We start from the raw sequence: 26,814 nt of genomic DNA on the forward strand, positions 1-26,814 counted from the left end.
AAAGAGTTTGCAAATCCTTGTACATCACAAGAAATGTATTATAACAACCACCAATATTAATAGTACAGCAACTTTATATTACTATAAATCGCTCAGTAGATCATGTCACTAACAACAACAAAGTCATGGGTTTGATTCCCAGGGAACGCATGAACTGGTCATTCTATGCAACGATAAATTTGCAGTCCTGCCTTACCTTCTTGCAGAACTGTGACACAGATGATTTATGTTTGCTAATCTCTTATAAGAATTCTGCCGATAGGATCTGTGTGGGCAGTCATGGACGGGAGTCTGTTTGTGCTGCTTCTTCTGTCAGGTTGGTGTGATCATTTGTAATCTGTAGTGATGTGTCTACATAAGCATGGTTTAACTTTCACTTTCACTTTTAAAATGTTGATTTTAACAGGGCTCTTCTGGAGCAGTTCTGGTCTTTCTCGTCCGTACTTCTATATAAATAAAGCAATGTCATGGCCAGAGGCTCAAAGTTACTGCAGAGAGAGATTCACTGATCTGGCTACTGCAGACAGCATGGATGATGTGAACAGGCTGGTAAATATAGTGGATGCTGGATACAGTGGATCAGTGTGGATTGGACTGAAGAGGGGGACACAGAGACGCTGGGTTTGGTCTGATGGAGAAAACAACACTTCTCAGTACTATAACTGGGATTCAGGACAGCCAGATGCACAAGGAGATTGTACTGCCACTTATTCCGGGGCTTGGCATGACGGTCGATGTGACCTTTTACTATATTTTACATGCTATATGGGTGAGTTCTTGTAAAAATATGAATGTTTAGTTTAGCTGGGAAACAAGAGCTTCAAACTTTGTTTCTCAATAGGTAATACTGCATACCTAATAAAAACTGCCAAAAACTGGACTGATGCTCAGAGCTACTGTAGACAACATTACACAGACCTGCCCACCATCCGCAACTCTGCAGAAAATGACCAGCTAAAAAAAATTCTCTTATCTGGATATTACATCTGGATCGGTCTGTTCTTTGACTCTTGGGAATGGTCTGATAAATGGAGTCGCGTCTTCAGACACTGGGCAGCAGATCAACCATTCCTGAATCCAGGATCTGGAGACTGTATTGCGATGTCAAGAAACAACTCTGGCAGATGGGCTCAATACAGCTGTGATCTCAAGCAGCCTTTTATCTGCCATGGGGGTGAGTTTCACCAACAGAATTAAATGAATAAGATGGACACTTACAATATGATATCTGCTGTTTAGTATGAATAACTATATACATATACAATTGTACATACAGTAACCCATCACTACCTTACCCACAATATACAGTGAATACATAAACTAAAGAAGAAAAAACTAAATTGCACACTCGCCATCATGCAATACACCTACAATTAATCATATATATAGTAACTAACAACAGAAGGGGGAAGAGAAAATGGTTTGTAGATCACTCTTACAACAGATATCACAAACAACTGAAATATGTTTGCTTTATTGTTGTATATTCTATGTTGAGCATAACTTCATGTATTTGTCTAGATGACAAGAGAAAACAAATTGTGAGACTGAAAGTCACATGTAAGGGAATATGTGCATTGAATGATCCTTCACTACAGATGGCCATTCTGAATGAGGTTTGTATCTGCCTTGTGTTTAGTGTCACATTCTGGTGCAACAACACACTCTGCCAAGAACAGTATATGCACTCAAAGAAACGACTGAAGAAAAAATTATTAAATTACCTTAAACCCAAAAAGCACCACTCATATAATTATAATCATCATTATTATTGATAATTGTGTTGTTATTTAGGGCTACAGATGTGAGACATATATATGTGACATGATGTCAGGTTTTATTTGATTCTTTCTTGGTGGTCTTCCAGATAAGTGAAAAGCTGAAGAACATGATGTTGGAGAGTGACAGCAAAATAAGCTGGAGAAAGTGGGAAGATGGAGAGATGTTTCATTAGGACAAGAATCATATGGTGAATTAAGATGATGAATGTAATAGGCAACTGTAATGTATTTTTCAACTTATAAATCATACAGAATTAGTTTTTTTGAGAAAGTAAAAATGCACAAAGTTTCCTGTGAGGATTAGGGTTAGGTGTAGGGTTGGTGTAGGGCCATAGAATACAGTTGTACAGTTTGTACAGTATAACAAACCATTATGCCTATGCGATGTCCCCACTTTTCACAAAAACAAACATTAATGAGCTTAGCTGTATTGTGCATTCTTGACACCTTAAATTTACCATTTAATACCATTTAAAATTAGAATGCAATTTATAGAAAAGGGAAATCTTTGAAATCATGCAGATTTAAATCGAGTAAAATGGGTCAAGTGTTGCAGATAGTAGTGAAATTTTTTGGCAGGTTGAAGCAGTAACATATTTACCAACAGATCTAATAAACACATCTGTGAAGGGCAGAGGATTTGTTGGACTAAACGGCTAAAGGTCTTGTCCACATTGGAGTTTATTCTGTTCAATAATCGGTCACTTAGACTAAATCACATATTGCAATTAGTAATCTCTTATATTTTACTTCTATCAGTGGCAAATCGGAACACTCATCCTTTGACTACGGAGCCCCTATGGTCCCACTTTGTCAATAGTATCTTGAGGCCAAGAATTACTTATCTTGAGGCCAAGAGTTACTTATCTTGAGGCCAAGAGTTAGTATCTTGAGCCGCTAGTTAGTATCTTGAGGCCACGAGATAGTATCTTGAGGCCAAGAGTTACTGTACTTATCTTGAGGCCGCTAGTTAGTATCTTGAGGCCAAGAGTTAGTATCTTGAGGCCACGAGATAGTATCTTGAGGCCACGAGTTACTGTACTTATCTTGAGGCCACGAGTTAGTATCTTGAGGCCAAGAGTTAGTATCTTGAGGCCACGAGATAGTATCTTGAGGCCACGAGTTACTGTACTTATCTTGAGGCCACGAGTTAGTATCTTGAGGCCACAAATTAGTATCTTGAGGCCAAGAGTTAGTATCTTGAGGCCACGAGATAGTATCTTGAGGCCACGAGTTACTGTACTTATCTTGAGGCCACGAGTTAGTATCTTGAGGCCACGAGTTAGTATCTTGAGGCCACAAATTACTATCTTGAGGCCACGAGTTAGTATCTTGAGGCCACGAGTTAGTATCTTGAGGCCAAGAGTTAGTATCTTGAGGCCACAAGATAATTATTTTTTTTTTTTGACAAAGTGGGACCAAAGGGTTCCAAAGTTCCAAATCAATTAGTATAGTAATTAGTCCAGCCTATCTTTACTATTAACAGTGTTGGGACGGTTACTTTGGAAATGTAATAGATTACAGATATAATAAGTAGTGTAACTATTATCATTTCTTTATTAAATAATGAAACTCTTTACAATTGATTACTTTTCAAAATTTCCAATGAATGTTTTTAACTGTTTTGAAACATTTAAAGCAGGCAGGGTTATAGCAATATTCAACACTGAATACTGACTTTCAAAATCCTTCATCACTTGAATTAAGATTATAATAATTTCATTGTAAAACACAGCCATCACAAAATCATGCTTTAGCACATCTTTTTACTTTAAGATTGTTCTGAGGTTATATACAGATTTAAAATCATAAGATATAGTTTAATAGTTATGATGATGTTTTTGAAATCAGATCCTTGCTACAACAAGAAACACTGTCATGTAGCAATGCCTTGGGGGGGGGGAGACAAAGCACATAAATAAACCCAAATAGAAAAATAAAACAATTACTGAACAAGCATGTCCCTTGTTCTTCTAATTTACTGCATCCAGTACCTCAAGCCCATTCCTGGAGTGTCGCAGGCTGATACACAGCGTGCAGGAACCCACACTGGTGTCATCAACCCCCAGTGGTGTGGTGTGCTCGCAAAGCCCCTGAGGTAGCGGTGCCCACTCACCAACCCCACCCAGTTGGGGAGCATACTCATAAGTGGAGCCTGCTTATGATCCCTGCAAGGTGGCGAGGCTCACTTCTGGCCTTCACGAAGTGGCAGTGCTCGCCTCGGAGGTACCCAAAAAAAAATTCTGGAACCCAACATTGCGCATTCCAGGATTGCAGCTCCACACACACCTCTGTGGTGGCCTCTGGTTCACGTACAACTTAATTTTTGAAACTTTGTCCATGTTTAGCATGGGAATCCAACTCTTTAACAGTATAAAAAAATCTCAGTATACATTAAATAGCATTTCATCCCCCCTTTAACATTTTTGCTATTGACTTCTATCCATCACTAAAATATCAACTATTGAGTTTTGACTAGTATGTATTGCACTAGTGACTAGTACTTAATTTTTATGTACTAGTAGTTACTCCTTAGGTACTAGTATGTATTTTTTTAGATACTAGTACTCATTCATTAGATACTAGTACCTATTAAATAGAAACTAGTACTTATTCATTAGATACTAGTATTTATTATCAGATACTAGTACTTATCAATTAGATACTAGTACTTATTTTTAGATACTAGTACTTATTTTTTAGATTCTAGTACTTATTTATTAGATACTAGTACTTATTCATTAGGTACTAGTGCTTATTTACTAAAAACTAGTTCTCATTCATTAGATACTAGTACCTATTAAATAGATACTAGTACTTATTTAATAGATACTAGTAAACATTTATTAAATACTAGTACTTATTCTAAATGTTACTAGTATGATTTTTTATTTTACTAGTAATTTTTTTGTTGAACTCTTCTGTAGCCATTTGGACTAGTCATAACATAAGACGAGTAAAAAAGTAGATCTGACTAGTAAGATAAGAATAGTTACTAATAGTGATTAAAAACGGTACTAGTGTCTAAAGAATAAGAACTAGTATCTAATTAATAAGTACCAGTATCTAAAAAAAATAAGTACTAGTATCTAATGAATACTTACTAGTAATATTTAAATAGATACTACTATTGCAATAATTACTAGTTTAATTAAAAATAATAAAAAGATGATATCAAAAACAGAATAACTCAGAGTCCCTGTTCGTTTGGAGATATCTTCAACCTCATTAAAGGGGGGGTGAAATGCTATTTCATGCATACTGAGTTTTTTTACACTGTTAAAGAGTTGGATTCCCATGCTAAACATGGACAAAGTTTCAAAAATTAAGTTGTACGTTTGAAGGAGTATTTTTGTTCCCAAAATACTCCTTCCGGTTTGTCACAAGTTTCTGAAAGTTTTTTTCGAGTATGGCTCTGTGTGACGTTAGATGGAGCGGAATTTCCTTATATGGGTCCTAGGGCACTTCTGCCGGAAGAGCGCACGCTCCCGTATAGCGAGGCTGAGAACAGACATTTCACTGATCAGAGCGATTCGCTGATCAGAGCGAGAGCGTCGTGAAAAGTCACGAAAGAAGTATGTTTTTGGTCGCCAGGGCAAGACAACCCTGCACAGATTACCAAAAAAAAACAGCATTAAGGGACCAGTGGATGGAGTTTATTTTTACAGAGCATCAACGGAGTTGTGCAAGTGTTTTTGTTTGTTCCCTGCATTTCGAAGATGCTTGTTTTACAAACAAAGCCCAGTTTGACGACGGATTTGCGTATCGTTTATTAAGGATGATGCAATCCCAACGAAAAAGGGTCACGATCATGTGTTGGAACCGCAGGCGGTGAGTAAAACTCCTTCAAATATCTCTGCCTCCTTGTTAGTGCATCCCCTCCCATGCCGGAGACCCGGGTTCGAGCCCCGCTCGGAGCGAGTCGTTGCTGCTGTTGCTCTCGTTCAGTTTCAGCCTCGGGATCTGATTCTGGATAATAAATAAACGTCTGAATCTGACTGTAAGCCATGGCTTGTTTTGGATGATGGTTTTTCCCTCACGGTAATGTCACAGCTTCCACATGCTCTCAACGCAAAAGCCTACTGGCGCTCGTGATTCTTTAGCTCCGCCCACAAGTCACGCCTCCAGCCGGTCGTGTTTTTCTGGGAAAAATCGGTACAGACTATCTTTCTCTTATATAATAAAACTAAAGACTTTTTGGAGTTATGAAGGATGCAGTACTACTCTATAGGTACTCAAGATTAACAGGATATTGAGTGAAAACAAGCATTTCACCCCCCCCCCCCCACACCTTTAAGATCTAGTAAGAATGCATTTGGAGATATCTTGATTGAAACAGATAATTACATAAACATGAGTACCTCTCCACCGTCCAATCAGAGTCCACATGGTAATACAACAGCAGAATAAATTTGCATTAGGATTGCATTTTAAACTGTATTCTCATTAAAATACGCGCAATGGTCTGAAGAGCAGAGATAAAAGCATATATTGTCGCAGTAATTGTTTATTATCAACATATTTTCAGTTTAAGTTTCATCAGCAAAATGTCTATTGCTGAGTCCCAATTCGCCTACTTATACTACGACCTAAAAGTATGTACTTTTTTTTTAGGTTTTCTCATCATTTTTTTCACAATACATTTTACAATTTGTTCTTCTACCAAGTTGAGGAGTGAAGAAGCAGGGCTGCGTCGTCGTAGAACCAAACGCAGGTCATTTGTGAGGCGGCTGGTTCTGACATTCATGTGCAATGTGTGTAACGAAATAAAATATAACTTTAATTAGGGTTAAACATTTGAATTCTTATACTTAAAAGCTGAGGGCGCATCTCCGCTGCTACACCCGGCTGCCATGTTTACATCACCGCAAAGCCATCGCAAAGCTCCTCCCTCCCGTACGCAATGGGTTGTGGGCAATATTAGCACTTAGAGTGTGCATTGATCTGCACTTTGAATTCTAACCAGAAACAGTAGACCATCCGGGTATCTTTGGATTATTCTTTTCAACATACTGCGATTTGGTACGTACTAAATCTAGTTTCGCATACTATTTAGGACAGATAGTATGCGAATTGGGACTCAGCATATCTGAATGTTATTCAGCTACATCTACAGCGAAAGCTGAATTTCCTGGAACTTCATCAGTGAGTCTCACTTGTGGAGTTTCTGCATGAGGGCGCCCTCTGGCGACAAGCATGAATTAAAAATAATTAATTGAGTACTCATTATGGCTTGCAAAACCCTAATTTGAGTAAAAATAGCTAAAATAATTAAGAACTTTGAGGCAATATGGACACCCTTGGTAAATATGATCAAAGCTGTGAAAATTAATCTGCATTGTTAAGCCTTTTGATATTTTATTTTAAAAAATGCAACAAAAAAAATTAACCTTTCATTGAATAATAAGAATTTAAAATGGGGGGAAATATCATTATGAAATAAATGTTTTTCTCTAATAAACATTGGCCACAATTAAGGACACCCTTTTATTGAATTATTTTTTAAATCTCCATTTGCCAGTTTAACAGCTCTACATTTTCTCCTATAATGCATGATGAGGTTATAGAACACCTGACAAGAGATCAGAGACCATTCCTTCATCCAGAATCACTCCAGACCCTTTAGATTTCCTGCTCCATGTTGGTGATTCTCTTCTTCAGTTCACTCCTCTCATTATCCATATGGTTCAGGTCAGAGGACTGCATGGCTATAGCAGAAGCTTGGTTTTGTGCCCAGTGACCCATTTCTGTGTTGTTTTTGAGGTTTGTGTTTGGATTATTGTACGGTTGGAAGATCCAAACATGGTCCATTATAAGATTTCTAACAGAGTCAGTTACTTTTTTATTTTTTATATGTTGGTATTTGATATAATCAAATATGCCATGTATCTAAACAAGATGTCCAGGACCTCCAGCAGAAATATAGGCCCACAACATCAATAATAGAGCAGTATATTTCATTGTACACATGGGTTACATTTATCTCTGTGTTCACCAAACCCATCTTGAGTATTTGCTGCTAAACAGCTCATTTTTTAGTTTCATTTGTCCATAGAAGCCATTCCCATTTAAAGTTCCAGTGGTGTCTGATAAATGAATATGCTTTAGTTTGTTTTTGGATGAGCTAGGAGAATTGTTCTTGTAACCCTAAACAACATGTGGGGTTATAGGTGTTGTTTGACAATTTTTTTAAGGTTTTTTGAGCCCGAGACTCAACTATTTTCTGCAATTCTCCAGCTGTGATCCTTAGAGAGTCTTTAGCCACTCAAACTGACCTCCTCACCATGCATTAGGACGATATAGACACACGTCCTCTTCCAGGCAGTTTCGTAACATTTTCTGTTGCGTGGAAATTCTTAATTATTGCCCTAATGTTGGAAATGGGAATTTTCACTGCTCTAGCTCAAGTCCCTTTCTAATTTGTAGCAATAGCTGGATAATTTCATGTTTATAATAATGCTGGAGTGCTCAAAATTGTGAATATGACTGGGAATATACTTTATAGTTATTTTACTCATATAGTTATTTTACTCATAAGAATTTCTAGGGGTGTTCTTGTATATGCAATATTTTAAACAAGCCCTCACTAACTGAGTTTAATGCTACAGTTATGTTAGAATGCATCTCATTCCTGTTTCTGTGGCAGTGTGTTTAGATTGTCATGGGGCGCTCGGTCTGGAGCGCTGTATGACTGATGTCACAGGACGAGCGATATGACAGTTGCGTCTGACTATATATGAACTAGCTGTTTTAAATTGTATTTTTATAATGGTTAGTTTATCAGTATGTTTGAAAGTATTTTTTTTTTATTATTGGTGATTCCATAGGCTCTCTATCCTGCACGTGTGCGGTTTAAAACACTAAATACCTATGCTATGACAAGAAAAAATAAGACCCATGCATGATAATATTGTGTGCCGTCGATCTGATCTGATTTGAAAAATGACCATATCGCCCAACACTACAACATATATGGATTTTTACATTTTGTTTGTAATGACCCGCCCCAACCCACCCCGCAAATAAAGTGGCAATTTATTTACCTGCACTCTATGAGACCCACGCATCACTAGTAGAGACCACCAGGCACCATTACAGTTAAATCCATTACAGTTAATCCATTAAAACCAATAAATGTTTCATTATACCACACTGTAAAAAATAAGTGTAATTTTAACTGTAAAATTTTGTAAAAACGCTACGGAAAAAAACTGATAATAGGTTAACAGTAAGTTCCCGTACTATATACAGGGAAAAACTGTAAAAGATCTAACAAAGCATTTAATGTAAGTTTACAGTAAAATTCTGTTAATTATACAGCTTTTAGAAGTAAAAAAAGAACAAATCAATGTATAATTTACAGTCTAAAACTGTAAACTGATATTCCCAGAATTCCCTGCGTGACACTCCACGTTTGAAAGTATTTTGTTTAAATAATCATGTTTTTAAATAGTTCTTGTTATCAGTTATGTACATTTGAGCTTTATGTTACATCTTCTGTTGCTTAATGAAAGTTTTTTGCATTATTTAAGTATCACGTGTGTTACCATGATGGTGTTTTGTGTTTCCATAAATGTGCACCTTCTATATGTTAATATATACTTCTGCTTGTGGTGAAGCTACTTGTGATGAGCTTTGATACTTCATGTGGCTTTCTCTTATACAGTACCATCTTTATTATTATGGTGGTTGTCAGTATTTTCAAGGTACAAAACAGATTTAATTCTGTGTGTTGTTGAATTTACTGGTTTATATTCACATTTTCTTGTTTGTAAATTACAGCTTTATATTGTAAAATTAACAGTTTTTGACGTAAATGTGTTTACAGTTTTCTGTATTTTTACAAAATTATTCTGGCAACCACAGCTGCCAAAAAGTTTTTGTAAAAACAACAAGAAATTTTTTACAGTGCAGTAAATCCATGAAAAACTATGTGATGGTTTCTATTTTTTTTTTTTCAAAGAGAAGATTGAAATAAATTTGTTATTGTATGAACTAAAATACATGAAATCTACATATAAAGAACAGAATGCAAAATGTATATGAAAATAAAAAACATAAACCTAGAAATCTGAAACCGTATGTAAACCAAATGTAACCCTTCATAGAATCGCTGCTGTCTCTTTATGAATGAATGGAAAATTCATGCCAGACAATGCAGAGTGATAAATAGCAGTGGACGCTTGGACCTGGGACTTTACTGAAGTGCTATAGACTACATGGTGCATATAGTGAGATTGGCAGGCAAAGGTAACCCAACCACATTTTTCTTCACATCTTTTGCTTGCCATCACGAGCCCACTCTCCTTTGCGTCAGTTTCGGTTTCATATAGGCAAAAATAGATTGCATTAGCACCCCTTTTCTTCGGCAGTCAATGTCACTTAATCTGAAAAAGGATGCAATATTGATGTACGCATGCACAATAAACCTTGGTAGGAAAATCTGACCTGTAGGATTAAATGCCAGGACAACGCCATTTCTGGACTTCTCCAGAATGTACAGATGGTCAGTCAGCCACTGGGCAAGTCTCAGGAGATTTGTTAAACTAAATGGCTAAAGTTCTGGTCCACAATGCAGCTTGTTCTGCTGTAGCCAAGGACTGAGACGAACATGTAAAGTGGCCGTAGATAGTTTGTTTTGTTTTGCTTACTATTTAGGGGCGGGGTTACCTGAAATAACTATATAGTATTGCAACATCACTTCTGTAGATGTCTATAACCCTGCTGAGGTGACAGTAGGAGTTGTGAGTATCTCTGTTATAATATAAAGGATTTAAAAGGAAAAATATCTGAGGTAAGAAATCTGAGTTTCATGTCTAAACATAATTTAATTCAAGATAATGGTAATGGATTTTATATCACATATCTGGTATCATCTGAATCAGCATGATGTCTTTTAATTGATTTAAAAGTTTGAAATATTTAAGATTATTTATTTTTTTGGTCTCTAATGCCCACCAAGACTGCATTACTCAATACAGAATACAATAAAAACAGTAATATTGTGAAATATTCATGCAATTTAAAATAAATATTTTCTATTTTAATACATTTAAAAATGTAATTTATTACCGTGATGTAAAATCTGAATTAAGCAGTCATTACTTCAGTCTTCAGTGTCACCGTCAATAATACTGTCAGTGTCAATAATAATAGTAATATGTGATGCTCCTGCTTTTGCCAAGGAAGGTTATTTTATTTACCTTTATTTAACCAAGAACTTTTAAAATCTCTTTTTCAAGAGAGGCATGTCCAAGGTAGCAGCCATACAATAAGACTATTTGAAAATACATCAACAATATTTAAATATATCCTCTTAACAAAAACAATCACAAGCTTCCAATACCACTCTCTTTATGATGCCTTTAAAATCACCAATAGACGTTAAAAAGCAAACACTTGGAAGAGCGTAGCTGGAAATTGCCAGAACAAAGACAAAGAAGAGTATAAAGATAAGCTGGAAGTTCACCTAACATTGCTTAGATAAAAAAAAAAACTTACCAGTGCTGTTCTCTTAGCTAGTGATGTCCAACTCATCTCATATAAAATGCAATGATGACTAAAGGATTTTGCATTTGTAATAAAATGTTATGAAGCATGTTATACTGAATCAAGTTTCATTAATATAGAGGAAGCCGCATGCATGTATAATATATCACCATAATCAAGCACAGCTAGAAAGGTAGCTTCTACAAGTTTCTTTTTGGCATTAAAAGTAAAATTAGAATTATTTCAAAATAAAAGCCAAGCTTCACTATGAGCTTCTTAATTAGAGTAGCAATATGTCTATTGAATAAAAGTTTGTCATCAATCCAAATGCGCAAGTGCATGTAAGAAGGTACTCTTTTAATAATTTTACCATCAGATGTAAAAATACTAATATTATCATGTACTTGTGACTGATATATATAAAAGATTATAATAAAAAAAACCTGGCTTGAAGAATGAAATGATTGTTTGAATTGTTATTTTGTATGTGTTAGTATTTGTGGTAAGCTTTAGTGTCAAGTTATTTTCAAGATTACCTTTTTTACCCAAGATGCTTTGACCAGTGATGAAATGAGAAATGCAGAAATGAAAATGAGCTATTTGAATATGAAAATAATTCACATCTTATTATTTACATCTTGTCATCAGAAAAGTCACACATTTGTGTGTGTGTGATTGGGGGGGGGGGGGGTTCCTCTTGCGTGAAGCCAAAAGTCAGTGCAGACTGAACCTCCTCATCTCATTCTGAAGCTCATTCTGAAGTTAAAATGTTAAGAGAATTATAATTTGGGTTATTCAGGTGGGACAGACTCTGATTCAGAGTTTATACACTGAATAACTTTAGTTCCAGGCTAATATGAAGGAATCTGTCTCAATTTCATATTTAATTACAGTACAAAAAAAACAGCAACACTGAAGTAGTACACTGAAAAAAACATGAAATTTTGGAAGAGGAAAAGAAAGAAAATTGTATTTGCTTGTAAAATGTACTCCAGTAAATAAAGAGTTTGCAAATCCTTGTACATCGCAAGCAATGTATTATAACAACCACCAATATTAATAGTACAGCAACTTTATATTCCTATAAATCGCTCAGTAGATCATGTCACTAACAACAACAAAGTCATGGGTTTGATTCCCAGGGTAAGCATTAACTGGTCATTCTATGCAAATCTGGGTAGATTACATTCAACAAAGAAACTTTCAAAGAAACGTTGTGCCAGTTTTAGACTATGATGATTTTAAAAGACAATCTTCGCAAAATCTAATGTCTACAACAACTAAAAGTTGAAGATTTGCAATAAATAATGCTGAAATTGTTCAAAAACGGCGTAACTAACACAAATTAAATGGTTCTACCATATTTGGGGTGCATTTGTTGACATGAAGTAGTGTATTTAAAGTAACGATAAATTTGCAGATTGCCATGTGTATTACCTTCTTGCAGAACTGTGACACAGATGATTTATGTTTGCTCATCTCTCCGATAGGATCTGTGTGTACAGTCATGGACAGGAGTCTTTTTGTGCTGCTTCTGCTGTCAGGTTGGTGTGCTCATTTGTATTTGTATTTGTATTTATGATGAGGTGTTCACATAAAGATGGTTTATCATGTTGATTTTAACAGTGCTCTTCCAAAGCAGCTTTGGTCTTTTCCGTCCGTACTTCTATGTAAATAAAGCAATGTCATGGCCGGAGGCTCATAGTTACTGCAGAGAGAGATTCACTGATCTGGCTACTGCAGACAGCATGGATGATGTGAACAGGCTGGTAAATATAGTGGATGCTGGATACAGTGGATCAGTGTGGATTGGACTGAAGAGGGGGACACAGACACGCTGGGTTTGGTCTGATGGAGACAACAACACTTCTCTGTATTATAACTGGGATTCAGGACAGCCAGATAGAGAAGGAGATTGTACTGCTTCTTATTCCGGGGCTTGGCATGACGCTCGATGTGACCTTTTATTATATTTTACATGCTATATGGGTGAGTTCTTGTAAAATTATGAATTTTTAGTTTAGGAAACAAGAGCTTCAAACTGTGTTTCTCAATAGGAAATACTTCATACCTAATACAAACTTACAAAAACTGGACTGATGCTCAGAGCTACTGTAGACAACATTACACAGACCTGCCCACCATCCGCAACTCTGCAGAAAATGACCAGCTAAAAAAAATTCTCTTATCTGGATATTACATCTGGATCGGTCTGTTCTTTGACTCTTGGGAATGGTCTGATAAATGGAGTCGCGTCTTCAGACACTGGGCAGCAGATCAACCATTCCTGAATCCAGGATCTGGAGACTGTATTGCGATGTCAAGAAACAACTCTGGCAGATGGGCTCAATACAGCTGTGATCTCAAGCAGCCTTTTATCTGCCATGGGGGTGAGTTTCACCAACAGAATTAAATGAATAAGATAGACACTTACAATAAGATATCTGCTGTTTAGTATGAATATCTATATACATATAATATTGTACATACAGCAACCAATCACTACCTTACCCACAATATACAGTGAATACATAAACTACAGAAGAAAAATAAACAAAATTTCACACTCCCCTTAATCCAACACATCTACAATTAATCATATATAGTTACAAACAGAAGGGGGGAGAGAAAAATGGTTTGTAGATTACTCTTACAACAGATATCACAAACAACTTAAATATGTTTCCTTTATTGTTGTATATTCTATGTTGAGCATAACTTCATGTATTTGTCTTGAAGACATTAGGAAACAAATTGTGAGACTGAAAGTCACATGTAAGGGAAAATGTGCATTGGATGATTCTTCACTACAGACGGCCATTCTGAATGAGGTTTGTATCTGCCTTAAACTGCGTTTAGTGTCACATTCTGGTGCAACAACACACTCTTCCAAGAACAGTATATGCACTCGAAAGAAACAACTGAAGAAAAATGTATTAAATTACCTTAAACCCAAAAAGCACCACTCATATAATCATAATCATCATTATTATTGATAATTGTGTTGTTATTTAGGGCTACAGATGTGAGGCATATATATGTGACATGATGTCAGATTTTATTTGATTCTTTCTCACTGGTCTTCCAGATAAGTGAAAAGCTGAAGAACATGATGTTGGACACTGACAACATAATAAGCTTGAGAAAGGGGGAAGATGGAGGGCTGTTTCATAAGGAGAACAACCATATGGTGAATTAAGATGATAAATGTAATAGGGAACTGTAATGTATGTGGTTTAAGGTTCAAAAAATATTATTTTCCACATAATGTACATTATTGTTTCTCCTCTATGCCCCACCTTTCTGAAACAAGTAGTTTTTTTTTTTTTGTTTTTTTTTTTTTTACAAAAAGCTTATCGGTCTGAAAAAACAAAAACAATAAAAAGTCATTTGTTGCAATGGGGACATAATTATGGATAATAATGACTTATACTGTGTTTTTACACGTTGCATCACACCACGTTAACAAAACCATGTCTGCATTTGTGATTGGAGAGACGGCAAACAACAAGCGCTACTCACTGCCAAAAACTTGCATTTGAATCATCAGTGGCAAATCCTTTACATATGTAAATGTACTTACAGACTGTGATTCAGAACTGCCGGCATTGTCTTCTCTCCAAGGATCAGGTTTTAGGAGTGTGTGGTTTACTCTTAAACTGTATAAAGAATATCTCTTTGGGATTTAAAACTTTAATATTTGCAAATTTACATATCTTCCTTATGTACCAACAGCTTGTAACACTACAAAGAGAAAGGAAAACTTGAAACCGCATAAAAAAATATCAAGTAATGTTATTATTTAAAGGAACTGTAAATATAACAACATTAATAAATCTAGCCTATTATTTGTATAATATATATATCTCTTAAAAGATTAGAGGCTACTTTTCTTTTAACAATCATAATTCAGTTTTCTTCAATTCCTATTATTATTATTTAATCTTTTTAAAATCTTTCAATAATGTAGTTTAAATTTACTGTGATTTTTCAGTACTTCGGTTCTAGTATATGCATTTTGAGATATATCCAAGCCTATGTGTGTATATGTCCCCTTAGTTGATAAGTAAAATATGATATCATTGGCAAAATAATCCCGGGCATTTTTGTCTTATTTTAAGATTTCTATGTCAGATATTGAATTGTAAAAATACAGTGCTCTTTTCATATGTTTAATGTAAAACAGCAACTTAAAGAGATTTAAGGCCATTCTGTAGTTGATTTACTTTTTTGCATTATGAAAGAATATTCGGGAATATTTTTAAAAGTAATTATAATTATTATTATTTTTTAATATTATTATATTTTATTTTTTGCATTTTTCATATGTCGACGCTGTGACGTAGGAGGATGGAAGGATATAAAACTGGAGCGACGATAATGATGGACGAGAAAAGCCCAGGCCTGGTCCTCTCTCGTCCTTCACGGTCGTCGCTCCAGTTTTATATCCTTCCATCTCCTACGTGGGACTCGAGACCGGTGGTGGGTCGCAGATGTAGCTCATCTCCAATCACTAGACCTGGCCTCACTCCTCGTTCCCACGTCTCTTGGCCCCGCCCCACTCGTCACAGATGCAAAAATTGTGACAATCCAAACGCAATTGCAATTGCAATTTTTATAATGCCTAGACCTACTGAAAGAACTTCCTGTTGTGTTATGTTAAAACACACACAATGATATTTAGAAAAGCTTGAATTGTATCGTTTAGAGCATCACGAAGCCCCCCAACAGTGAACATTTTGCATGTCTCCCTAATCAAAAAATAATTCAATGCAACAGTTCATTAGCTTAAAGGATCCAATAACCTGAAAGTTCAGATAAAGTGAAACATCTACAATGTGAACTGTTTATAGAACCAAGGTTGGACCTATCTATTATTTAGAAATACAAAAATATTGTATAATTCATTTAAAAAAAACAATTGTTAAATTAATTTACTAAATGTTTAAGGCTTATGTCAGTAATTACATTAATGAGCTTAGCTGTATTGTGCATTCTTCCCACCTTAAATTTACCATTCAGTACCATTTAAAATTTAGAATGCAATTTATAGAAAAGAGAAATCTTTGAAATCATGCAGATTTAAATCTAGTAAAATGGATTAAGTGTTGCAGATGATAGTACACTTTTTAGGTAGGTGGAAGCATTAATATATTTACCAACAGATCTAATAAACACATCTGTGAAGGACAGAGGATTTGTTGGACTACACGGCTAAAGGTCTTGTCCACATTGCAGTTTATTCTGTTCAATAATCGCTCACTTAACTAAATACATATTGCAATTAGTAATCTCTTATATTTGACTTCTGTCAGTGGCAAATCAGAACGCTGTAGTTTGTTAGCTGCTCTTCATCCTTTGACCACTAGAAAAATTGAGGGTTAGGAGGGTTACTATGGAAATGTAATAGATTTCAGATATAATAAGTAGTGTAACTATTTCAATTTTTTTATTAAATAATGAAACTCATTAAAATTGATTACTTTTCAAAATTTCCAATGAATGTTTTCAACTGTTTTGAAACATTTAAAGCAGGCAGGGTTATAGCAATATTCAACACTGAATACTGACTTTCAAAATCCTTCAGCACTTGAATTAAGATTATAATAATTTCATTGTAAAGCACAGCCATCACAAAATCAGGCTTTAGCACATCTTTTTACTTTAAGATTGTTCTGAGGTTATATACAGATTTAAAATCATAAGATATAGTTTAATAGTTATGATGTTACGTCAAGAAACACTGTCATGTAGCAATGCTTTGGGGGAGGGCAGTTAATCTTAAAAAGATAAAGCAAATAAATAAACCCAAATAGGAAATAAAACAATTACATTTTTAATTAGCATGTCCCTTGTTCTTCTGTGTAGGGGAGACAGGGGATGGTTGTTTCATCAGGCTTCCTTTACAATCCCACATGGAGGTTTTCCAGTCTGTGTTGCTATCTCTCCTGAAGCTACAGCAGAAAATCTAATTCTGAGGTCAGAAAGTAAAACAAATTAACAAGATAATATTTTGTTTAGTACTTCTACCGTTGTAGATAATGTTTTATGAGTTATATCAGGTCAAACTGTAGTTTCTCTAGTAAAGAATGGTGTATCAACCTTCTGCCAATTTCAAAGCACCATGCTAATACAGCTTGCTAAACATTGGGTGACAGTGAAGGGGTAGGTTGTAACACGTGTTTTGAAAGTGTTACAACCATCCCCTTACATACAACCAAGAACATTTTTGTGATTTTAACAATTCTACAGAATTACTAGAACTTGTGACTGGTAAAGAATGCATTTCATTTGTTCATTATCTGGAGTGGGGATAAACATACGTCTGTTAATTTGCTCACACACACACACAAACACACACACACACACACACACACATTTTGTAAAAAGTGGGGATATCCCATAGGAGTAATGGTTTTTATACTGTGCAAACTGTATATTCTATGGCCCTTCACCAACCCTACACCTAACCCTAACCCTCACAGGAAACTTTGTGCATTTTTACTTTCTCAAAAAAACTCTTTCTGTGTGATTTATAAGTGTTTTTAAAAATGGGGACATGGGTTATGTCCTCATAAGTCACCCTCTCCTTGTAATACCTGTGTCATACCCATGTCATTATACAGAGTTGTGTCCTGATATGACACAAAAACAAGAACACACACACACACAAACACACACATGAATGTGCACGTACAGACATGCACACACACAAAGGCACACATGCACAAAAACACACAATATGCTCATACACTCCCCATATTCACACATATTTATTGTTGCAGTCATTCATTTAAAATAAAACTGTTTTTGTGTCAAATCACTTGGAGTACCCTTAGTTTTTGTATATTTTGTCTACCTGTTACAACTTACCCCAGTATGTGTTACAACCTACCCCAGTAGTGGGGTAGGTTGTAACAAAGGACCACCTTGTATTTGTCATCATCTCACAAAGTCTGTGATATAGTTGAATACATTTAAATGGTTGCCATTTGTAGTATAAACATGTGGGTACTTTGCCTAGAAGTTTTAGACTTGTAGCCAAAAGAAAAAGGTAATTTTAGGCGTTGAAGAAGAAAGTGTTACAACCATCCCCGGTCTCCCCTATATCGTGTAACTAACAGGGTGTTTTTATTCAAGGTCATTGCACATTGTGTCAATCACGTTTACTCAGCCTCTTAAACTTTCGTCCATCATAAAAAAATTATGATCAGGCTTTATTTTCTGCATTTTTGCATCCATAGCAAGCATTTAAATGGAAAGGATGACGAATATGATAAAAAAAAAAAATCATACAAAATTTCAGACTCAGTGTTGCAAGTTGCACGCCTTGTCTACTGCATCCAGTACCTCAAGCCCATTCCTGGAGTGTCGCAGGCTGATACACAGCGTGCAGGAACCCCCGCTGGTGTTATCAACCTCCAGTGGTGTTGTGTGCTCGCAAAGTACCTGAGGTAGTGGTGCCCACTCTCCCGAGGTCCCCCTCCAGCACACAGACCTGACCCATCATCCCTCCCTTCCCCCTACTCCACCCCCGTTCTTTAGGTCCCCTGGTCTATTGCTTGGTAATGTCTGGAAGATGTTTCAGGGAGAGTGGGTTCTGTCATGAGTCCGGGCCCTGAGTTTCTCCCTCTCTCCACCAGAGGTCGCTATCTCCAGTCCTCCATTCCCCAAACTCCATACACCTGTACACTCATTACACTCAACCTTAGCTGTTCTCCCTTGTCATAGACTATATATTCTCCTCGCACTCACCACTCTGCCTTGCTGAATTAATTGTTATTTGTTATGTGTATTCTAGTTATCATCCTGTTCCTGTTTGAGTGGTTTTTAGATCTTATTTGATCTGTTTCTGTATCTGTTTTGCCGTTTCTGTTTTGTTTTTGTTTTTTTATAAACCTGCATTTAGACCCAGACCCTTGTTTACAAGGTGTGTTCATTTACCGGGCCATGACAGTGCAGCATTTACTGCTGCAATGTTACACTTTCACTTTTAGTGAGTTTAACATGTTTTTAGTGCAGACTGTAGACTGCTTGCTGAATAGGTTTAAATAGCCTTTTCCCACACATGCTTCCATGATGGAACTTGTGTGTATTTTCTAGTTGAATATATAGAAAAAAAACTGCATGAAATATAAAAATATCTATTTATATATTCCATAAGGTTACAAATGTAATTCACAGAATTGACCACACTTCGAGAAACAGGCAAGAAAAATGAAGAAAAGGAAAACCTGAATGTTCAGAAATCATTTCAATAAATATTTGTATTCTTACTTCGTATACTTATTCTTACTATCTCCATTTTACTGTTTCTTCATCTCTTTGCCCAAATTTTTTTTTACCTATATAGCTATTTGGTTGTTTTTATTTATTTTTATTTTTATTTAAAAAAAAGTATATGGATAAAAAATATTACATGCGTATTTTAATTAGATTAGAAAAGATGTTACAACAGTGGGGCATGTTGTCACATTTCACTTACGTTCTTGGGGGCAAAAGAGAAAAAAGAATACACTTTAATGAAACAAGACCACATAGTTGTATCAGACATTTGAAATTAATGTGAAACAAATAAATACTCTGAACCCCAAGTGGAGTTACACATAAAATGCTTTAGGTTGTGCTCCGCTTTCCCCTGCAGTACCTGTTCTGTACAGCAGGTAGAAGTATTGTCCTGAGGAAAGTTTTAACCGTCATTTGTTTAGGTAAGAAGAGAACTCTTGCAGAGCTTATGTCTCACTTTTATTTTTAATTAAAGCTGTAATATGTCCAATATACCTTTGTAAGTGTAGTATTTGGAAATGTTAAATCACTCACTTGAGAGCTTTTTGATATCATTAATGTTAATTCATATTTTTACTTAATTCATATTACTCTGCGCATTACACTGCATATTTCATTGGTTCATACATTCCCTATGTATCAGATCCATTACCTTAATGTTCCTAGTGCTATGCTACTGTATAGCTACTGTCTAAGATACAGGACTTTAAAGCTAAAATCAAGGCTAACCTCATAGTCAGCCCATGTTTGCTGTGTAAGCTTTGATGTAATTTGATGAAAATGGATGATGTGTTTGATCATCTCTGTGTGAGCAGTGATGGATAGGAGTCTGTTTGTGCTTCTGTCAGGTTGGTGTTCTCATTTATAATCTGTATTTATGATGATGTGTTTGCATATGTGACCCTGGACCACAAAACCAGTCTTTAGTGTCAATTTTTCAAAACTGAGATTTATACGTCACCTGAAAGCTGAATATAAATAAGCTTTCCATTGATGTATGATTTATTAGGATCTGACAAATTTTTTTTGGCAATATACAACTAATGTCTTTGCAATGCATATTATTAATCAAAAATGAAGTTTTGATATATTTATGGTAGGAAATTTACAAAATATCTACATGGAACATGATTTTTATTTAATATCTCATGGTATTTGCCATAAAAGAAAAATCTTTAATTAAATTTTTTGGCTATTGTTACAAATATACCCCAATGACTGTGCTCCAGGGTCATTTATATACATGGTTAAAATATCAGGCTCACCTGGAGCAGTTTCTGCTCTTAATGTCGTGGCCAGAGGCTCAGAGTTACTGCAGAGAGAGATTCACTGATCTGGCTACTGCAGACAGCATGGATGATGTGAACAGGCTGGTAAATATAGTGGATGCTGGATACAGTGGATCAGTGTGGATTGGACTGAAGAGGGGGACACAGACCGTGCAAATTCTGGTACAACAACACACTTTGCCATGAACAGTATATGCACTCGAGGAAACGGCTGAAGAAAAATTTATTAAATTACCTTAAACCCAACGACTAATAAGCTGGAGGAAGGGGGAAGATGGAGAGCTGTTTCATCAGGAGAAAAATCATACAGTTAAATTAGATAATAAATAGGCATCTGTTATGCATTATTTTCTTTTACTTAAAGTAAAAAAAAAAAGGAATTGAGGAACTGGCAAATTGTACATACAATCATGCGCGTAATTTGCAGGGGGGTTACGGGGGTCATGACCCCCCCAAAAATTAGATCCAACTAATATAACCCCCTCAATATCATAACATCATTCAGATTAAAATAATATGAAATATTCAGAATGAATACTTTTGTTCGTTTTCTTTATTAATTTCATTTGCCAGCAAGAAAGATAGTATCATATTTTAAATAATCTGTAATGTAAATTAGCATGTTACCTTTTACACAAGAAAATTATTCATATGCCGCGAGTTTAACCCCCCCAATGGTAGACCCAAAGTTACGCCCTTGCATACAATATTAACAAAAGTAAAGAATCTAGCCGAACTTTAGCTAGAAATATTTGCACTCTTAAAAGATTGTAGGTTTCTTTTCTTTCAACATCCTTAATTTAATTTCCTTCAATTGCAATAATTATTATTAGTATTTCATATAATAAATCTTTCTGTAGTGTAGTTTAAATTCATTGTGATTTTTCAGTACTTCGGTTCTAGATTAGAGATTTTGAGATATAGCCTACTTTATGTATGCTAATACAGCAAATATGTGTGGAAAAGGATTTATGCTGGTTCAATAAATGACCCAATAAATGCCCTGATTTTAGCTGTACTGAAATTATTCAGTTTCAAAATAACTTGAATATCATGATGAGTCAAGGGCTTAAAGTTCTCTGGCACCATGCCAGATTTCCAGCATCCAGCATTTGGCTGCATAAAAAAAAACAACTTTCAGTTTCAAGTCCATGTGTATAATGTGTACCAATGGTATAAGAGGAGCACAGCTTTCACTCTCAACCAAACTAACATTACTAGCCAATCAGAATGTTTTGCTCTTATAAACACAAGATAATAGCGCATAATAATTGCAGAGTCTTAGACCTGATGACATCTGGTGGTTGCCACTGACTTCCATTTTTTCAAGATGAAGAAGAAATTCGGAGTTCTCATCTTGGATGAGAACCTCCTTCCCTCAGTGTTCTACTTCCCTCAGCCAGAACACTGAAGATGGGTCATGGATGGGTCTTCCAGCATGACAATGACCCAAAACATACCAACAAGGAGTGGCTCTAAGAAGCACATTAAGGTCATGGAGTGGTCTAGCCAGTCTCTAAACCTAAATCCTATAATCCACAGGGAAGAGCAGATGATCTCCGAAAAGTCAAACAAAGCATATTGGCAAATTAGTACATTAATGAATGTTAACTTTAACTACAAATAGTAGCTATCTTACAAAATGAGACTTTTCCTTTACTTGTTTTATCATTAATGTTTAATGTTATATGTATGTAAATGTCAGGGATGCACGACTCTCTCACGCTATACTAACATGTCTATACTTACCCTTTGATGCTCAGTCTCTAAGGGAACTATGGACACAACACCAATCAGCCCAGTTAAGAACCCAAGAACTGTTCAATGTGTTTCTACTCACCTCCCAATGTTCCTGCCATCTCGTTCTGCAATCATACCTGTTATTGCACTAACCCCTTGTCTCCGGCCTGTGATGTGACCATAATCTAGTCACTCATATTTGATATGTACTGCATATATTTTAATATCATTCAATAATACATCTGAAGGGAATTTTAACATCATGTGGACATTATTGCCATTTGATGTCTAGATATGTCCGTTTAAATGTTTTAAGATGATGACTAATGCTGTGATGTGTATACAGTTTTTTTTAACCCAAAAGTATTTGAGGGAAATCAAATTTGCATTGTAAAACCAAGGCTAAAGGATCGACCTTGAAAGAAGTGACCTATGAATTTGGTAGGAGTAGCCCTTTTCTATTTACATTTAGACTAGCTATGCAAAAGTTGCTTGTTTATTTGAAAATAAGTTACTCTTATGCAAAATGATTTTCTTCCTGTGTAATCTGAAACAATAATGCAATAACTGTATATACAGAATTATTCATCCATTGGAAATAGATTAAGTGACATTATTATTTTTAAACTATTAAAATAAGAACTAATGAAAGAAAAGTTGGAAATAAACAGAAATTAGACATTTAAATGTTGACTTTACAAGACTACATAAAGTGAATGTGTGTTTACAAAACAAAAAGAAGAAATGTTACAAGCAGCACTGGTGATAGCAATACATGGTATTCGATTTTTTTTTTTTTTTTTTTTTTTTTGAAGTGTGAAATATCCAAAGTACACTATAGCAATGAGTAAAGATTAATTTAAGATGGATGTATGAGTGTGGGTGTAGTTATTGTCCATTGTGGTTACAGAGTCTTATGACTTTTTCAACATGAATAATCATGTTGTATAATATTAGGCCTACCATTTATTGAAAACTTGTAAAAATGATTTTTTCCAAATCCCCTTGTCAGTGACTATTTTAATTTAGTCCAGCCTATCTCAACTATTAAATAAAATAATGCTTTAGTTTAAAATAATATTTTAAATTAAATTAAATTAATATTTCTGTCCCACTATATAATAAGTGGTCTTACTTTAATTTAAATTAAAGTGATCATATGATGCAATTGTAAGTTTTTCTTTCTCTTTGGAGTGTTACAAGCTGTTTGTGCATTGATGAGATCCCTAAAGTTGCAAAAACTGAAGTCTTGAACCCATAGAGATATTCTTTATCTAAGTTAAGACATGTCCACACACTCCTAAAATGCTGTGTGTTTGGTGTGAAAGGAAAGCTATTTTGTTTGTCCTTCCAAAAGAGGACAATATTTTACAGTATGTGGAAAATATTGGGGGGGGGTACCTTAAACCGCATAAACACATTGCATTATGCCAAAAACACCAACTAATATTATTTTAACAATGTCATATGACCCCTTTTTAAATAATTTTTTTCTTGTATTTCTCGAGATGAGTTTATTAAAAAGTGGACTGTCAGAGTAAGGTTGTCCTGTAATGGAAAACACATTGTGACCCTTCACAATGAGGTTTTGTCTGTCATAATCTTTTTTCTTTTCGGTTTTGTAGGTGATGTTATTTAGTGTGACTATTAAATAAAGATACACTTAAGCAACAGGTATTAATGCTGTAAAGCATGGACCTGCATGACTAAGTAGTTGTTGAGATGTGATATTTCTTATGTCTTGAACTTTAACTTCAAGTATTATATTCAAGCCTTATAGTTAATGCTGATGTTGTTAGTGTTTTTACACTTGATATATTAGTGTACTAATATAAGTGTTCAAATGCATGATCATCCAAGTTTCATATGACTCTTTTTAGCTGGTCTTCCAGATAAGGGAAAAGCTGAAGAGCATCACACAGCAAAATAAGCTGGAGTAAGAAGGAAGGTGAAAAGGTTTTTGATCTGGAGAGCATTGCTAAATCAAAAAGTGGTGACTGGATAAGCTTTAATCTTTTAAATTAATAAATTAATAAACCTAAATATCTATCAGTTTAAAATAGTTCTCTTCTTTATCATGCTTGCATTTTATTAAGATCTTTATATTACTTGACATGACACTTTTAATTTTTACGGACTTTTTAAATATATAAAGGACTACTAAATCTGTAAAGTTTAAATTCTAAAAGATAATAATAAAAGAAACACATAGACTGTCATTCAGCATGGGCAGAATAGCTTTTTCCTTTTAAGTGTGCTGATTCACTCCTACTTTTGACTTGTAAAAAAGAAGCTACTATAACTTTGCTTACAGAACATCTGTGAAGGACTTCGCGACCTATTTAAAACCATCTGTGGGGATCCTGCCAGTCCTGAACTGTCTTAGCTCACACAAAAAAAGTACTTAGAAAGTATTAAAGTAGCAAATCAGGGAATTTAAATTCAACTGAGTAAATCTTGAGCTCAGACAAACCACAAGTGTGAGATCCGCTTGTTTCTGATGTTCCTGATGTTGTGCTTTATGTAGTTAACTAATGTTAATAAATGTAACCTTATTGTGAAATGTAACCAAATAACCCATTCAGTGAAATTACCAGAAAGATGCAAAGATGCACAAATCAGCTAACAAATGTCATATTTGCATTTTCTAAATGTTGTGGGGTATATCACTTTTCAAGTATACAGTCTACATATCAAATAGCACTATTACAGACAGTAACCTAGAACCAATAATAATTTTAAACTTACAAAACTAATCTGAGTCACAGTTTTTATTGAGATTTTGTATTGAGCGAATCTTTGCATGACTGCTAAAATCAGATTAATTATATCCACTCAGTGTAAATATTGTTATTGGCCTTTTCTTTGCTTGGGATTTAGTTGCAAATCATGATAAATATAGATCCATATTTAAAAAGAAAACGAAATGTGTTTACCAATACATACCAGTGTCTAAAATAGGGTTCTGACAATCCATACTAGCTGTCCTCATTATTAGTGTTATTAGTTTTATTGTTTGCTATGTTTTAAACTTTATAGGAAATCATTGTGTTGGGTACCCTTATGTACAGTAATAGTCAGCTTATCAAATATACAATCTCGTTTTATTGGTCGTCATATGATTGTGAACAAAGTAAACTAATTTGTATTTTGATATCAACATTTAAAATTAGTATCTGGCTCATTGTGATGTATCTAAAAGACTGGACTGAACCTTTGCTTTTGCTTAAACTACAAACACATTATCTTAAATCACACCTGAGCTCAGATCTTCTAGCTGCACACACATTTTTGTCATATTCATAAGAATACGCTAGTCTAAATTTACACAAAGGAACATCTGAACCTATGTGGAAAGAGGAACAAATAAAGGTTTGTTTGTGTGCAAGATCTCTGTAAAGGACACTGTGTCCTATTCAAATGAACACAAATGATGCTAACGTGTCAACCAATCACTGCAATACAACATAAATACAATCAACACACACACAATTACTCCAAACACAAGCTGCAGACATGAATGGAACAATTAGACTGCTGTTTTTTCTCTCAGGTAACATAACATTTGTTATTGTGTCCAGGTTAGGGTTGTATCATACGTTGGTAAGTTTTTATTTAATAGGAACGTGAAGTCGAAATTAAAAGCTAAGCCTACTAGCTGGTTTGTAACTGCACTTTATTTATTGAAATACAACTGTGCATGAATTACATAACAGCCTAGGTATTTTTAATATGGAAATAGCTTTCAGAAACTGTATTTTGACACTAATAAGTAATTTATGTAATTCAATTAGAGCTCCAAGGCATTACTTAACTTTTTTCTGTAATTTAATGACAGTTAAGTCTGATGTGATTATATTAAATACCGAATAGACTGTAAAAAAAAATATGAATATAAGTATATTTAATATTCAAATGTAACGTCTAATGTTAGTATCTATGTTTTTAATGTAACCTTCTCCCTTTGAATTCTTATATTAATTTATGAATGATTTATGCAATCGTATATTATTTATTTGAAAGAATTAAAAGAGCGGTTTTATGTCTATTCTTGTATTGTTCATCTGGTCGAGGTTGATATGGGATTTAGAAAGCAATTAATAATAAGTAATGCAATAATTTTTTGGACAGAGGAATAGAGTACAGTATGTAGTTATATTGTTGAAGGTTAGAAGCAGATTATTAATTATTACCCAACTCTATGTCTCAATGTCTGTCAGGCAAATGGA

The 26,814-nt window shown here is 34.9% G+C and overlaps 1 protein-coding gene across 1 annotated transcript; it reads left to right on the forward strand.

Moving 5' to 3' along the window:
* Positions 1–3,739: 3,739 nt before the first annotated feature.
* LOC113046250 (C-type mannose receptor 2-like) lies at positions 3,740–14,519 on the forward strand. The gene is made up of 7 exons (XM_026207193.1): positions 3,740–3,857; positions 3,957–4,007; positions 12,761–12,814; positions 12,897–13,187; positions 13,283–13,660; positions 14,010–14,101; positions 14,359–14,519. The coding sequence occupies exons 1-7, from the start codon at positions 3,740–3,742 to the stop codon at positions 14,467–14,469; spliced, it is 1,095 nt and encodes a 364-aa protein (XP_026062978.1). The 3' UTR covers positions 14,470–14,519.
* The last annotated feature ends 12,295 nt before the right edge of the window (positions 14,520–26,814 follow it).

This window comes from Carassius auratus, chromosome 27 (assembly GCF_003368295.1).
Source record: "Carassius auratus strain Wakin chromosome 27, ASM336829v1, whole genome shotgun sequence".
NCBI lineage: Eukaryota > Metazoa > Chordata > Actinopteri > Cypriniformes > Cyprinidae > Carassius > Carassius auratus.